This window comes from Mustela lutreola, chromosome X, assembly GCF_030435805.1.
Source record: "Mustela lutreola isolate mMusLut2 chromosome X, mMusLut2.pri, whole genome shotgun sequence".
Taxonomy (NCBI): domain Eukaryota; kingdom Metazoa; phylum Chordata; class Mammalia; order Carnivora; family Mustelidae; genus Mustela; species Mustela lutreola.
In genome coordinates this window covers 132,171,982-132,188,451 of record NC_081308.1, presented here as the reverse complement: position 1 = coordinate 132,188,451, position 16,470 = coordinate 132,171,982, and the positions used below count along the sequence as shown (strand labels likewise).

The following is a 16,470-nucleotide window of genomic DNA, read 5'->3' as shown; positions in this document are numbered from 1 at the left end:
CAGCAGAGAGCGAGGTGTCTAGTGTGGGGAAATGGGGAACCTGAGGAAGGTCTCCTCCAGGAGATGGTGGGAAGTTTACAGATACCAAGGACTCCTTACAATGGTGGGGCTGCGGTCAATTGCAAATTCACGTCTTTTCCTAGGCTTCATACCCCAGGACGGTGCTCCTCTAGGTCGGGGGATGTGAGAGTCTGCGGAGCCATATCTTGGTGCTGGTTTCTTTGGAACATCATTGTCTTTTCTGAGCATGGACTAAGGTTTCCCTGATCATTTTACCTCAGCACTTGGCTCTTTCTGAGATCCCTTGGCTTGGAGCAAGTTCCCTTTACCTGTTACAGCGTTTCTCCGCCCCCTCAACCCTTGGCCCTCAGGATACGCAAAACACGCCTCTTTTCAGATGCCCCCTGGGGCGTTCCAATCCCTGATGAGGAAACATTGATTTAGGATGTGAATGCTTAAGTGTTTTTCATCTAAAAAAGAAAAAAATCCTCGGGCGCCTGGGTGGCTCAGGTCTGCGTTGGGCTCAGGTCATGGTCTCCGGGGCCTGGGATGGAGTCTTGTAACGGGCTCCCTGCTCAGAGAGGAGCCTGCTTCTCCCTCTTCCTCTGCCTCTACCCCTGCTTGTGTGTGCTGTTCCTCTCTGAGAAATAAATAAATAAAATCTTTCAGAAAACATACCTTGGGGACGCCTAGGTGACTTGGTTGGTTGAGTGACTTGGTTTTGGCTTGGTGGTTGTCTCAGAGGAGTGGGACTGAGCCCTGAGTCAGGCTCTGTGCTCAGCGTGTCATCTGTTGAAAATTCTCTCTCCCTCTGCCCCTTGTAGTGCTTGTTTCGTTTTGTTAAAAAAAAAAAATCCTTTGGCCTAGAGGTGTTCCAGTCTATAGTCACACACTCGTGAAGAGTTAGCCACAGAGCCCGCTCTCCTATTTTTACCTCAGGCTCACTACAGCTCCTTCTGTGCTCACTTGAGTTCACATCCCTTCCTTAGGGATTAGCCTTAGTTCATTTTTCCAAACCTCAATGTTCTCATATGGAAAACGGACATCAAAATAGTGACTTCTCCCAAGTATAGCTTGGAGACTAAACGGGTTATTGTGAAGCCCTTGGAGCTTTACAGCAAGACTGTCGTCTACTTCAAATGGCGATGACTCTGTCTGTCAAACGTGTGTGAGTCTTCTCTTGCCGGGCAGTTGTGTAGAGGTGTGCTAGAGGGTTCTGGCAGTCCTCAGTTGTGTCTGATTTGAGAGTCTGATCTTGGCTTTTGGACCGAGTTGGAGGGTGGTAAACCAGCTGTCTCCTCACTGGTCTCCAGGGGCTTTAGTGGGCGCATGTGTCCATTTCTATCATGTCCCTGTGCTGCGTGCACAGTCATGTCCTTGCAGCCACTGGCTAGAGCCAGCTTGAAGGTGGTGCCTGCCGCGTTCTAGCCAAGGCCAGTGGCCTTGGCCTGATTTCACTGCGTTGACCTGGTGAGTTCTCCGCTGTCCTCGTCAGGATGGTAAGTAAGTCCCTGTCGCCTTGCCTCTCCGCAGGCCTGGCGCCGGCGCTGGTTTGTGCTCCGGCGGGGCCGCATGAGCGGCAGCCCGGACGTGCTGGAGTACTACCGCAGCAAGCACGCGAGCAAGCCCATCCGTGCCATCGACCTGAGCGAGTGCGCCGTCTGGAGGCACGTGGGCCCTGGCTTCCTGCGCAAGGAGTTTCAGAATAATTTTGTGTTCATCGTCAAAACGACTTCGCGTACCTTTTATCTGGTGGCCAAGACTGAGGTGGAGATGCTGGTGTGGGTGTACAGCATCAGTCAGGTCTGCAACCTGGGCCAGCTGGAGGAGGGTGCAGGTGAGAGGGGGAGGGGGTGGGGGAGAGGTGGCCGCGTGGGGGTGGGGGGGACCAGTGGCAATGCTGCCCACCACTGCTTCCAGTGTGTGTGGACAGGCTCCACGACACCCTCAGCCACATTCTGCCTTTACTGCATCTGTCCTGCGGCGTGTTTGGGTGGCACATTTACCTGGTTTGAATGTGCCACAGGAGAGGTGCAGTAATGGTAGAACGTGGCTGCTGCTGATTTCCTGGAAAGTATTAAGTATCAGCGTTTTTTATTAATTCATGGAACCCCAGGTTTTATGTTGTCGATTGGGTTTTTCAGCAGTGGGCGGTAGAAAGCCAGAACTCTCATATCTCATATCTCCCATCGGCTTGAGGTTTGTGCAAAGCAAATTAGCTCTGAGGTTGCTGTGGGCTCTTCCTCCTGTTCTCTTCCTCTCCCCTTTCTCTTGCTCTCACTTACTCTCACTCTTGTTCTCTTGCATCCACATGTACTCCTGTGTTATATACCGAAGTTACACTTTGCAATCTTGAATCTGATCTCTTTTCGCATCAGTTCTAAACTGCAGTCGCCAACCCCGTCAACATCACGCTTCTCACCGCCTCCCCCCAAACACATCGAACGGTAGGTGGCGCTGCAGCGTGTTTCCTGGGAAACTTCAGTCCCATCCATCACTGACCTTCCAGAGCACTGGAATAAAAGGAAATGATGCGATGGCAAAGCCCTTTATACTTTCTACAAGGGTTGAAGCTTCCTTGTGAAGCCACAATGAGTCCTTCCTGGCCAGAGTCCAATCGGTGCAAAGAAGGCGAGCGTCCCTGACCGGCTCTTCCAGGCTTCCTGCTCACTCCCAGACACCGTAGTCCTCACCTTCAGCCCAACACTTCTGTGTCCATGTGCCAAGGTGTGTGTCCCCTCTGTTGCTTGCCTCATGCGGGAGTTATTGTAAAACAGTTATTCCACGTATTTCCCAGTATTCAAAGAAGAACAGGAATGCGTCTGGCAATGAACCTGGCAGAAGATAGGCAGGTCTGGTAAGAATTTGGAAGAAGCCAGAATCATTGCCTGTAGTCCCCACTCATCAGTTCTTAGGAGGATGTAAGAGCATAGTCGTCTTCATCTGAGAATAATAACCAGGCCGTTTCTTGTGGCTTTTCACATGAAGTGTTTGGTCCTGTATCCAGCAGCCCTAGCTGGTCACCGCCTCGGGTGTACTTTGGCCGGGAGCTCTGCTAAATGCTCTCGTGCATGAGCTCATCTTGTCCCCAGACCAAGTTTGTGGCCTACGTGCTATTAGCATCTCCACCTTACAGAGAAGCAAACCGGCAGCAGGTCGGTAGCTAACCCACAGTTCCAACAGCAAATAGCACACCCTGGACTTGAACTCAGGCAGTTCTGTACCAGTGGGATGCAGGAATCCCAAAACTCACGCCAGTGGGGTTCAAAGGGGAGATAAAAGCAGGCTTTTCACTGGGCGGTTCTGAGTGTCATGCTTCTTGAGGAATGGCAGCTTTCCCAGCCATCGCACCCTATTTCCTTCTTTCCTTTTCCTTACACATCATTACCAGGATTCTTTATTTATGTTTCACTTGTCTGTCTCCTCCAGCGGCCTGTAGAATCCAGGGAGGCCAGAGTCTGTCCAAGCCGACTTGAAACAGCGCTGCGCACACAGTGCTTGCACTGGGATATCATACCCAGGCAGACATAGACACGCACGTATGTGCACATGTGCATGGACAATGCACGCACACCTTCTGTGGAACATACGTGTGTGTTGAGTGAATAAACAGTTGCGCGGGGCTACGTCCAAGAGCCATGAAGAAGCTGTGAGTAGACTACGTTAGTGCAGACTTCGAGGCCAAGAATGCTTCGCTTTTTTTACTCTTAACTGATTCAACACTTTAGTCTTGGAACACGGGCCTTCTTCCCCAGACATTGTTTATGGCTCGGGGAAATGGTCACCTCCATCATGGCAAACACCAGCTGTGATTTGCATCTTCTGTTTGGCCTCGTAGATGCTGCCGGAGCACGGATGAATGAGTGCTGTAGCCGCCCTTCGCTGTTAACCCCGGCAACGCTTTCTCCCGCAGATCCGGCCGAGAGCTGCTCTCGTGGGCTCTCCGCCCTCCAGCCGGCGCCCGGCAGCTGCCTTCCCAGCGGCCGCGCCTCCAGCTCCTCCAGGCCAAGAGGTGACCTAAGCACAGATTTCATGGCCACTGAGGACAGCAGAAGCGAGTCAGAGTTTCTGCCCCTTCCGGACTATCTGATTCTGTCCAACTGTGAGACTGGACGACCGCGACAGGCCAGGTACGCTTCCGTGCTCGTCTGTGTCCGCCGAATCTCCGCTGCCTCCTGGGCACTGCCATGGGCCGGGTCCGCTTAGCCGTGGCATCTTGGAGAGGGTGCATCCCCCTCACCTCTTCCTGCTGCAGCCGAGGTGGGGACAGAGCACCATCAGCCCCGGGGATGACTCATGCATGTGACTTTCGTGTCTGACCTTGTGTCACCATACCTGTCTGAGCCTGATGTCCTGCACCCAGGGATTGGTGGGGGTGGTGGCAACGGTGGCAGCATGGGAAAGAGGCCAGCTCGGCTTTCATGGCATGGAGGTGGCTTTCATGTTCTCACTTCCACCGAGGACGTGCTGGGTTCGGTCACATGTCCTGCTTTCTTCCCGCAGTCTGCCCAGCAGGTACGACAGCTGCTCGACCTTGGAGCGCTCGCTGGAGCAGGCGTCATCCGATGACGTCTTTGTCGACTGCCCGCCGCCCGCGGCCCCCGCTGGCTCGGGCCGCCTCTTGCGCTGCGGGAGCGGCTCCCAGAAGGTGCTTTCCCTGCGGCCACAGGCCACCCTGACGCGGAGCAGAGACAGCACTGGGCTGGCCAGGGATTGCTGCTCTTCACCGCTGCCAGAAATGCCCTTAAATGCCACCATTCGGGTTGACAAGAACCAAGGTCTCCTGCCCTACGAGGCCACAGAACGCGACCTGGCATCCTGCCCGCCGCCGCCGCGCCCTCCGAAGCCGAGCCACCTCTCCGAGCGGCGCCAGGAGCAGCCGCTGGCGGGCAGTGTGCGCCCCGTCGGGAGGCCAGAAAGTGCTGCGGTGCCGAGAAGGGTCTCTCTCTCCGGCTTAGAGAACGTGGGCACCTGGAAAGGTAAGTGGCGGACGTCAGCCTGCCTCCTCTGTCCTTGCATCTGTGCGCGGATGTCGCCAGCGGCCCCCGCCCAGCCGCTGCGCTTGCCCTGCGTGGCCGGGCTGCCCGATGCTCACAGCTTGCCTTCCAGGTCGGGCCACCGGTACAGATAGGAGGGTCCCTGGGACTGCTGAAGGAAGAGCCCTTGTCCCTTACCTTGCCCCTGTCCGGGATGGGATCTCCCCCCGGGCCTAAGCTCCTGGGCTTAGTTTGGAGTCACTTAGAGCCCCACTGGTACAGGCTCAGCCAGGTTGCAGTCTTCGGCTGTCACCGGCACAGTGAGAAGAGAGATGGTAGACAGCGCTTTTCTTTTCCAGCTATCCCATTGGCCCGATTCATCGCCCCATGCCGTACGGGTCTCTCCAGGTTGAGCTGACTGTCCACTGGGGGTGTGGCTTTTCACCAGGCTGTCACCATCAATGTAATTGTCACCCAGCCCTATCACTGAGCTCTAACCCTCCTAGAGCCCTCTTTTCCCTTTTTTTTTTGCTATTCTATTGCCTTGCTGCCTCCCTCCCTCTCTCTCCCCCTCTCTCTGCACCCCGAGCCCCCAACCACTGTCCCAACCAACAAGGATCACTCCAGCACTGCTACCTCTAAGGTCATATGTTAAAGGAATTCTGCAAGTTTAAGGAACACAAACTCATACTGACTGTGGTGCTACCTCACTCTGGCAAAGGTCTCCCCCAGTGTCCCTAGTAATGCGACCTTTACATGTTACTTTCTGCCAGCCTCAGTGAGACAAGCATATGCTGAGTGCACAAAGGGTCTTAATGTGAACGGTGGCCAAAATGGGAAACTGAAGGACTGAAGGACTGTGTAAGCAGATTCTGGAAAGCAAAATGACTACACCAGTAGAATGATTGACTGTGAAATTGGATCAGAAGTCTCCAACTGAAAGGGTGTCTGGACAGCTCAGTCTGTAGAGCACATGACTCTTGACCTTGGGGTTGTAAGTTCAAGCCCCACATAGGGTGTAGACAGTACTTAAAAAGTAACATCTTTTTAAAAAGATATCAAACAACAAAAAAAAATTGAAATAATTCAAAACTTTAAGACAGACCTAAAACAATTGTATTCTTTTTACACGAAGCCAACAAAATCTCATCAAAATAAAACTCATTAGAACAGAGGTTTTGACCATGAAACGAAGACCCAAAGCAACAGTGATGGACAGAAGCAACATTGGTCCAATAAAGCAGAAGGAATATGTCAGATTGATGGTTCTGCCTTCCCTATTAAGGTCGACCTGGATTTGATGATGCTTGCGTGTGACTACGGAGTAGACTCAAGATTCATTATTTTCCACATAGATCGCCATTCAGTGACCCAGCACCCCTGATGGCAAAGGCCCTCTATCCTGACATCATGACCCAAGCCAAAGGCAGGGACTTAACCCACTGAGCTACCCAGGCACCCCTCTTTAGTCTATTTTAATAGACTATTCGGATTATCTATATTTTTCAAGCAATCTGTTTATTTCTCCTCATTTTTCAAATTTACTGTCATAAAATTGATCATAATAGCCTCTTGCTACCTGTAGGGTCTTATTATAGACCCTGTTATACCTTCTTTTCATTCCTAGTATTGATAATGCTGGTCTTCATCTGTTTTTCTTAGTCAGTCTTGCTGGCAGTTTATCAGTTTATCAGTTTACTAGTTATTTTGTTTTAAGTAAGCTCTACACCCAAAATGGGGCTTGTACTCATAACACCGAGATCAAGAGTCATGTGCTCTACCCACTGAGCCAGCCAGGTGCCCCTGTTATGCTTTGTTTTTTGTTTCCTTTTCTTTTGTTTTTTTGTTTGTTTGTTTGTTTTTGTTTGTTCGTTCATTTGTTTGTTTAATCAGAGTACAAGTTTGAGTTTTGTTGAATTTTTTTCCAGGTGTATTTTTGTTTTCCATTGCATTATTTTTTGCTCATACCTTTATACTTTTCCTTCCTTTTTGGGTCAACAAACTGTGGCCTATGGGCCAAATGTGACCAGCAGCCTGTTCCTTACAGCCCACCAAGAATGGGGTTTTAAAAAAAATACTCTCTGGTTCTTTTGACCCCTGTTGTACTTCCTTGGAGGTAATTTGCATATTTTCCTAAATTCTTTTAATTGATGGGTGGCTTATTGAATTTCTGCCTTTGTTTTTTACCTAACATACATGTTTAAGGCTACAGATTTTCAGCCTTATAGCCCTACAGCCACATCCCACACTTTTTGAGATATCATATTTTCACTTTCATTCTGTTCAAAATATTGTCTACTTTTCATTGAAGCCTCTTCTTTGCCCCATGCATTATTTAAAACTGCATTTCTTCATTTCCAAACCTGAGAAATTTTTAGTGATTTTTCTCATCGATTATATTCTGGTTCAAGAACATCCTCTAGTTCAGGCCTTGGGAATCTGAGATTTCTTTTGCAGCAGAGCACACAAGTATTTCTGTGAATAATCAGAATGTACCAGAAAGTGTGCAGGGTACCCTAGTCAGGTTTTTCAGTGGTTGTGTCATTCATCCCTCCTCTGTCTGCACTGATTTGCTGTTTCCTTGTTGTATAACACTTACCGAGAGCTGTATTCAAGTCTGCCCCTGTGACTGAAGAGTGTCTCTCTCTCCTTTATAATTCTGTCAGGTTTTTCTGTATATAATTTACAGCTATGTCATTAGTTATATACCTCTTTTTTAAAAAAGATTTTGTCTATTATTTGAGAGAGAGAGAGAGCACGCAAGCACGAGAGGAAAGAGGTCAGTGGGAGAAGCAGACTCCTTGTCAAGCAAGGAGCCCAATGTGGGACTCGATCCTGGGACTCCAGGATCATGACCTGAGCTGAAGGCAGGTCCAACTGAGCCACCCAGGCCACCCTAGTTACATGCCTCTTATAATTTTGTATTTTCCTACTGAATCGAAACTTTTATCGATTTGTCGTGACTCTCTAGTAATGTTTTTGTCTTAAAGTCTGTTTTATGATATTGACATACTATGCCTGTGTTAAGTACTAAATACTACTAAGTACTAACCAGCATTCTGTTGGTTAGTATTGGCATGGTGCATGTTTTCTGTGACTAACTTTTAGATAGGTTTCTTATAAAAACATAGAGCTATTTATTTCAATTTTCATCTATTCTGACAGTCTTTCTCTTTTCTTTTTTTTTTTTTTGATTTTTTAAAATATTTTATTTATTTATTTGTCAGAGAGAGAGAGTGCGCAATCAGGGAGAGCAGCAGGCAGAGGGAGAAGCAGACTCCCTGCTGAGCAAGGAGTGCGATGTGGGGCTCCATTCCAGGACCCAGGATCATGACCCAAGCCAAAGACAGATGCTTAACACTGGAAAGGTTAACCTATGTACATTAATTAGATTCATTTTTACCATTTTATTTTGTGGTTTCTGTTTTTCCTGTTTGTACAAAATTTCTTACATGTAATCTCATTCCTTACTTTCTTCTGAATTGAGTTTGCTACCTCTTTTCAGTTTTGTTTTTTTACCTGTTTTCACTTTTATTTTTTATTCTTTTTATTTTTTTTAAGACTTTATTTATTTATTTGACAGACAGAGATCACAAGTAGGCGGGGGGGGGGGGCTGGGGAAGCAGGCTCCCTGCTGAGCAGAGAGCCCAATGTGGGGCTCAATCCCAGAACCCCGGGATCATGACCCAAGCTGAAGGCAGAGGCTTAACCCACTGAGCCACCCAGGTGCGCCTGTTTTCACTTTTAATCTCTACTAATTTAGAAGTTATACATTCCCTTTCTATTTGTAGTGATTACCTTCTACTTTTTTTTATCCTGCATACTTAACTTAGTATCTGAAATTTATCAATATCCTTACTCTTCTCCCAACGTGATGCAAAGACGTTAGAATACTAACACCATGGGGGCACCTGGGTGGCTCAGTGGGTTAAAGCCTCTGCTTTCAGCTCAGGTCATGATCTCAGGGTCCTCGGATCAAGCCCCACATCAGGCTCTCTGCTCAGTAAGGAGCCTGCTTCCTCCTCTCTCTCTGCCTGCCTCTCTGCCTACATGTGATCTCCATCTGACAAATAAATAAGTCAAATATTTTTTAAAAATAAGTATTTTAAAAAAAGAATACTAACACCATGTAGTATTTTACTTCTGTCTTGGTTTTTTAAATCCCATAGGGTAAACATTGGTATTATTTTATACAGTCATTTTTTTAAAGTTTCACTTACATTAAGTATTTTTCTAGTTTATCATTACTTCTAGCATCTCCTAAATTCACTCTGGGATGATTTTAATTCTTTTTGTGGCTTATGGATTCACAGTTACTATATTCAAATATAGCCTCTCCATTGTCCTGAGTTTTTCAAATATTGCCTATCCATATTCCCTGTTTTCCTCTGGGGGCCAAATTACATGTATTCTAGATTTCACACTCTGTCTTTTGCGTGTTTCTTGAATTCTTTTTTTTTTTTTAAGATTTTATTGATTTATTTGAGAGAGAGCAAGCAAGAGTGAGAACGGCAGAGAGCATGAGTAGGGGGGAGGGACAGAGGGAGAGGGAAAGGAGGCTCTCCGCTGAGCAAGGAGCCCGACACGGGGCTTGATCCCGGGACCCTGGGATCATGACCTGAGCTGAAGGTAGACTCTTAATGACTGGGCCACACAGGTGCCCCTTGAATTCTTTTTTACATATTTCATCTCTTTGTACTTAATTCTAGTAATTTCAGTTTTTAAAGTCTCTCTTCAGTTTTGCCTAATCTGTTGTTTAATTCATATCTTGAGTCCAAATTTCATAATTTGATTTTTAAAGGAATATTTACATTTCAAAATCGTTATTAGAAGAAGATACATAGTGCTTACTTCAGCAGTGCATACGGTAAAACTGGAATGATACAGTGAAGATCTAATCCCTGCACCAGGACGCCAGGCAAATCCGTGGAATACTCCCTAGTTTGCTTTCCTCTTCTACTATTCGTGGGTGAGAAACGGGCTCTGCTAAGTGACTACCTTACTAAGGGCGCTTCTGGTTTCAAATCATGCCCCCAACTCTTCCTCCTCCATATCACCCATATCCTTCTTGAGAATTTTCTGGATATTCAAGAGAATATGCATATATAATCTTCTACTTTTTAATGCAAATAGTACCATTCTTACACTTTACTGTATCCATTGATTGTCCTTTCAAGAATATATCTTGGATATTATTCAGCCATAAAAAAGAATGAGGGGTCGGGGCGCCTGGGTGGCTCAGTGGTTTGGGCTGCTGCCTTCGGCTCGGGTCATGATCTCAGGGTCCTGGGATCAAGCCCCGCATCGGACTCCCTGCTCCGCAGGAAGCCTGCTTCCCTCTCTCTGTCTCTCTCTCTCTCTCTCTCTGCCTGCCTCTCTGCCTACTTGTGATCTCTGTCTGTCAAATAAATAAATAAAATCTTTAAAAAAAAAGAAAAAAGCAAAAAAGAATGAGGGGTGCTTGGCTAGCTCAGTCAGTAGAGCATGTGACTCTTGATCTTGTAATTATGAGTTCAAGCCCTACATTGTGTGTAGAGATTACTTAAAAATAAAGTCTTAAAAAAAAAAGAGTGAATTCTTGCCATTTGCAATGACATGGAGGGAGCTAGAGACTATAATGCTAAATTATAGTAAGTAAATAAGTCAGTCATTTTTTTTATATGAGCAAAGGGAAAAAGAGAGGCAAACCAAAAAAAAAAAAAAAAAAAAAAAAGACTCTTAACTGTAGAGAGCACACTGGTGGTCACCAGAGAGTAGGGGGGTGAGGAGACTGGGGAAACAGCTGGTGTGGATGAAGGAGGGCACCTGTGATGGGCATCAGATGTTTAAAATAAAAATTTTGTATATTTTTAAAAGATTTTGTTTATTTATTTATTTGAGGGAGAGAAAGAGAGTGAGCAGAAGCAGGAAGACCAGGATAGGGAAAAGCAGGCTCCCCACGGAGCAGAGAGCCCAACATGGGGCTCCATCCCAGGACCCTGGGATCATGACCTGAGCCGAAGGCAGAGGCTTAACCCACTGAGCCATCCAGCCGCCCCCCAAAAAAGTCCTTTTTCTTAGGAGATACACACTGAAATATTTTGGAGTGAAAGTTTTTGATCACTGCAACTTACTTTGAAATGGCTTGGGAAAATATATTTATATACACATATATGCACAAAGAGAAAATGTATTTCTAGAAACTTTAAAAACATATTTTATTTATTTATTTATTTGAGAGAGGAGAGACAGAAACAGGGGGAGAGGCAGATGGAGAGAGAGAGAACAGACTCTGCATTAAGCAGGCAACCCGACTCGGGAATTGATCCCGGGCCCCTGGGATCATAACCCAAGCCGAAGGCAGATGCATAACTGACTGATCCCCCCAGGTGCCCCTGTAGAATATTTTATTTTAAGCCATGAATTTGTCATTTCTAGTGCTCTTTATTTCTTACCTACCTTTGAGTTATAACCTGTTGTCACTACCTGGCTCCTTTGGGCTGTCGTCATCAAATATGTTCTATCTTCATGCTTTATAGATCACCACAAAATTTTTTTTTTACTTTTATAGTTTAATTTGCAAACAAAATTTTTATAACAAATTATTTTTACCCTATCATATCTTGAAAACTTTATATAGAAAGCCCAGGGAATAAAGTGAGCTGTTCATTGCGGGAGGCCTTAAATTACATTATTACAGTAGAAAGAAATCACATTATTATAGGAGGCAGAAGATACCTGAAACAATTAATGCAGCATTAGATTCAAATCTGTAGGTCCTACAGCAACTTACAGCAGGGTTTTGGAAATTAACCCGTGGCACTAAACTAAGTGCCATGAAAGCCCTTACATTGTACTTGATATAGGGAGGTAGGAAGGTTTGAGAACTGAGCCGCATGAGGCATGACATTTGATCGGCAATGGTTTGCTCTGCTGAGGGTGTAGTCAGCCAAAACTGTCTCCTCCTTCAGCTTCAGCCTCCAATTCTCCTTCAGGACTTTGGAGCCACTCTCAACAGCAAACTTCCTGTTGGCTCAAGGAAGATACTTCTCCCCTTTGTGACATGGGCTTCTCACTCAGGACTTCAGCTTGATGAAAAAGCACCTCTGTTTTCTAGAAGGCGTTCATGAAATGAATGTTGCCATAGAAATCCTCCTGAATCTTCCAGAACAGAGTCAGCTCAGACTGAGCTTGAGTGGGAAAGGCAGCAAGTAGAGGGCTATATTGCCTCAAGTACCTGATGGCTTGTTCTGCTACAGGCTCTTCCTTCTGCTTCCATTCCATGCTGCTCATTTCACTGGACCAGACCGTGCCAATGACAACGGGTTCTGGGATGGTGGCTGTTTTTTGTTTGTTTGTTTGTTTGTTTTTCCCATCTCCTCTTTAACATACGAAATTATATCCTGAGATGGATCATGACGGGACATCTGTTCTTCAAGTTCTTTCTGGAGTTCCTTTCGAGCTCCTATGGTTTCCTGATTCTGAACATATTCCGAAAGTTCTTTCAAGCCTGGCTCAGTGAATCCCTGGTGAAGTGTTCAGCGCTTTGTCGATCGGGAGGAAAAGTCTGCCCAGTGCATCATCTGCACTGACTTGCTGAAGACCTGCAGCTACTGGATCCACTCTCTCGTGGATCCACGATTTAAAGAGCTTTAAGGGAAAGCTGCTGAGACCTCTTCTTTAACCAAATTCACGTGATAAATAAAGTCTCTTAGGAATGGATGTGTTAGGTGTCCCATTAGCCAGAAGAACGCCAGTCCCCAAAGCCAGCTAGTTCCTCTCCAACTTAGAAAAACCCTTTAAGAACAGCAGCTGCATGCTCACTTAATCCTTTGAACCTCTCTCCAGGTCTTTGTAGCACCAGATTGACTTGTTGGAAACCTGAGCTCACGTACTCTCTGGGTCTTCTGGTACAGCCAGCACAGAGACACCTGTGTGCATCATGTTATCAAGTTTTGCTGCAGAAGCATCAAGAAACTGCTACAGCTTCCAGATCAATACCAGTTTCAGTGAAGGCTTGAATAATACAGTCTTGAAACTGAGTAGGGTCAAACTTGTCTTTTTCCTCTCTTTTTGAAAACACTGCCCTGATAGTGTTGACTTTTGCTGCTTTTCATTATTCATAAAAGACACCTGAATTTAAGTCAGAAATCCCCAATGCGGCAGCAACTGCAGTGGTGTCTCTTCTCCCCAAGTAAGTTTTTGATTGTTGTGTTTTTCCTTTAGCATTCCTTGGGAGGAGGATCTGCAGTAAGTTCTCTTGATCTTTGTTTCTCTGGGAATGTTTTTATTTCGCCTTCATTTTTGAAATACAGTTGTGCTGGATGTAGAATTCTCACTTGACAAGATTTTTTTTTTTCAGCATTTTGAATTTAATTCTACTACCAGTGGCTTTCCATAGTTTCCGATGAGTAGTCTGCTGTTAATCTTACTGTGATTCTCTTGTACCTACAGAGCTGCTTTTCTCTTACTGCATTCGAGATTTTCTCCTTGCCTGTGATTTTCAGCAACTTGACTGTGATGTGTCTAGGTATTGAGGTGTTTGTGTTTAGCTTCCTTGGAGTTCTTTGAGCTTCTTAGATGTAGAGTTCTTCGTCAAAGCTGGGAAGTTTTCTGCCATTGTTTCTTCAAAAAAACGTCCTTCTTTTTTTTTTTTTTTTCCCTCTCTCCTCTCCTTATAGGACTCTAATTACATGTATGTTAGTATGTTTGGTGGTGACAAGTCTTTGAGACTTTGTTCATTTTTCTTCATTCTTATTATTTCTTTTTCATACTGGACAATTTATATTGATCTATTTGGAGTTCATTGATTTTTCTATCAGTTCAAATCTTCTCTTGAGACCTTCTTGTGAATTTACTTTTTAGTTATTGTACTTTTGAACTCCAAAATTCCATTTGCTTCTTTCTAATTTCTTTTTATTGATGACCCATGGTTGTGTTATCTTATAATTTTTTAAAGATTTATTGATTTTTTAAAAGATTTATTTATTTGAGAGAGAGAGACAGAGAGAAAGATAGCAAAAGAGAGCATGAGGAGGGTGGAGGGGCAGAGGGAGAGAAAGAAGCAGGCTCCCGCTGAGCAGGGAGCCAGGCATGGGGCTCAATCCCAGGACCCTGGGACCATGATCCAAGCCAAAGGCAGATGCTTAATGACTGAGCCACCCAGGAGTCCCTAAGGATTTACTTATTTATTTTGGGGGTAGGTGGGGAGAGGGAGAGAGAGAAAAAAAATAACAGCAGTCTTTTCTGCTAATTCCAATATCTAGACATTTTTAGAGTCAGTTTTTATTGACTGATTGTTTTTCCCCATGTATGGATCATTATTTTGCCCCCTCTTTGTGTCTGCTGAGTGCAGAGCCAGTCCGGCACCCCTAAAAACTGGCTCTTTTAGATACTGTACTGTAGCAAGTGCGTTCTGATTCCCCTAGGAATTGTTATTATGGTGTATGTTGGTTTAGTGACTTGGTCAGACTAATTTTCTTTTTTCAAATTTTTAAAAAAGATTTTATTTATTTATTTGACAGAGGTCACAAGTAGGCAGAGAGACAGGCAGAGAGAGGTGGCAGGGGTGGGGAGAAGCAGGCTCCCTGCTGAGCAGAGAGCCCAATGTGGGACTTGATCCCAGAACTCTGAGATCATGACCGGAGCCAAAGGCAGACACTCAAACAACTGAGCCACCCAGGCACCCCAGACTAATGTTCAAGAGTCTTGCTCTGCACACAATGTACAGCTGCCGCGATATCTGCTTAGCTTTTGTGTTTCATATCCCTTACTTTTACTTTTCATCCTGGCTTCCTAGAGGTCTGGGTCATCCCAGTTTATCAGTCAGCCGGCGGTTGGTCAGAGAACACACTGCAACCCTTGAGGCCGTGAGGCTTCCAGCCTTTGGCAACTCTTGCTTTCTATGTGGGCACGGCCCCATGCTGTGCTAGGGATAGGTCAGCAGCTTGGGCCCTCTGTGACCTCTTCTAAATGAGGGTAACTCCTGTGTTCATGCAGTTTTCCAGACCTGCCAGGGATGTGTGAGAGTTCATCAAGGCACACTTTGGCCTACCCCTTCCCTAGATCATCATGCTGTATTTCTGGCTGGTCTGCCTGCTTGCCACTTACCGTGATCGTTGCTGGTCACCACTGCTTTTGGTGACACCTAGAGGGTGGGGTGGCTATATGCTTGATCCAAGTCAAATGAGTCCCCTTGGACAACAGAGCTGCTGGGCTTCAGGAGGGGGCTGGAACCCCCCCACGGCCCAGATCTTCTTACCTGGTGTCCAGGAGTTCTTGCTGAATGAATGCTTTCCAATGTGTTGTGTGCTTTTGACTAATATGAAGAATCCCCAAATAATTGTTTTTTTACAGTTAGATGCGATTTTACCATTGCCTTTTGGGACATGGCTGTGCCGAGCTCTTTCTGCAGCCGGTTTAATAGCCCTCCCTTCCTCAGCTAACAGTTTATTTCGGATTTTTGCACTGATAATCACAGGTGATACTAATCCACAATTTTCTGATTTGCTTTATCAGGTTGAGCTACCAAAGTTAGATGTTATAAAAAGAATTAGAAATACGTTTTTATTTCTCTATGCTTTGGATCAATTTGTGTAGTACTGGTCTTTGAAAGGTTGGTAAAAATTCTCTGCCGAAATCATGTGGTCCTGCTGCTTTGGGAAGGTGACCCCATTGTGATTTTTTTTTATCCTGTGGTAATTTATATGTGTAAGGTTTCCTATTTCGGTCACTTTCAGTATACTTTATTTTCCTAGGAAATGATCCATTTCATTTAGATTTTAAACTTTGTGTAGAAATTAGTGGAGAATTCTCATTTCTTTTAATTTCCTGGGCTTCAGTAATCATTTCCTCCTTTTCAGTTCTTATTTTTTTGTTTGTTTTGTTTTGCTTTTTTAAAGATTTTATTTATTTACTTGACAGAGAGAAATATCACAAGTAGGCAGAGAGGCAGGCAGAGAGAGAGGGGGAAAGAGGCTCCCCGCTGAGCAGAGAGCCCGATGCGGGACGCGATCTCAGGACCCCGGGGTCATGACCTGAGCTGAAGGCAGAGGCTTCACCCACTGAGCTGCCCCGGAACCCTTCAGTTCTTATTTTGTAGATTTGTTCTAACCCCTACCCACTGATTAGATTAGCTAGTTGGTTGCCTTTTGGTTATTTTTCTCCCCCAGAAAACAAATATCTTGATTTTTTTAAAAGATTTTATTTATTTGACAGAGAGAAATCACAAGTAGATGGAGAGGCAGGCAGAGAGAGAGAGAGAGAGGGAAGCAGGCTCCCCGCTGAGCAGAGAGCCCGACGCGGGACTCGATCCCAGGACCCTGAGATCACGACCCGAGCTAAAGGCAAAGGCTTAAACCACTGAGCCACCCAGGTGCCCGAAATATCTTGATTTTTTAAAGATTTGATTGTTAAGCAATCTCTGTATATAGCGTGGGGCCTGAACTCACAACCTTGAGATCAAGAGTCCCACGCTCCATGGGCTGAGCCAGCCGGACGCCCCATAGAGTCTGTT

The 16,470-nt window shown here is 45.7% G+C and overlaps 1 protein-coding gene, 1 non-coding gene and 1 pseudogene across 15 annotated transcripts in view; 2 read left to right on the top strand and 1 right to left on the bottom strand.

The window, feature by feature from the left end:
- GAB3 (GRB2 associated binding protein 3) overlaps positions 1–16,470 on the top strand; it is a 94,062-nt gene that overhangs the window by 52,982 nt on the left and 24,610 nt on the right. For all 14 annotated transcript variants that reach the window (XR_009349818.1, XR_009349819.1, XM_059156727.1 and 11 more), the window contains 3 exons: positions 1,534–1,837; positions 3,914–4,130; positions 4,504–4,979. Coding sequence is in view for 12 of the 14 variants with exons in the window: in XM_059156732.1 (XP_059012715.1) it covers positions 1,534–1,837; positions 3,914–4,130; positions 4,504–4,979 (997 nt within the window). In the remaining 2 variants the exon portion in view is untranslated. The remainder of the gene's footprint in view (positions 1–1,533; positions 1,838–3,913; positions 4,131–4,503; positions 4,980–16,470) is intronic.
- Positions 9,820–9,922, top strand: LOC131822383 (U6 spliceosomal RNA). The gene has a single exon (XR_009350246.1). It is a non-coding gene; the product is annotated as a U6 spliceosomal RNA (small nuclear RNA).
- On the bottom strand, positions 11,967–13,079 carry LOC131822096 (eIF5-mimic protein 2-like; annotated as a pseudogene).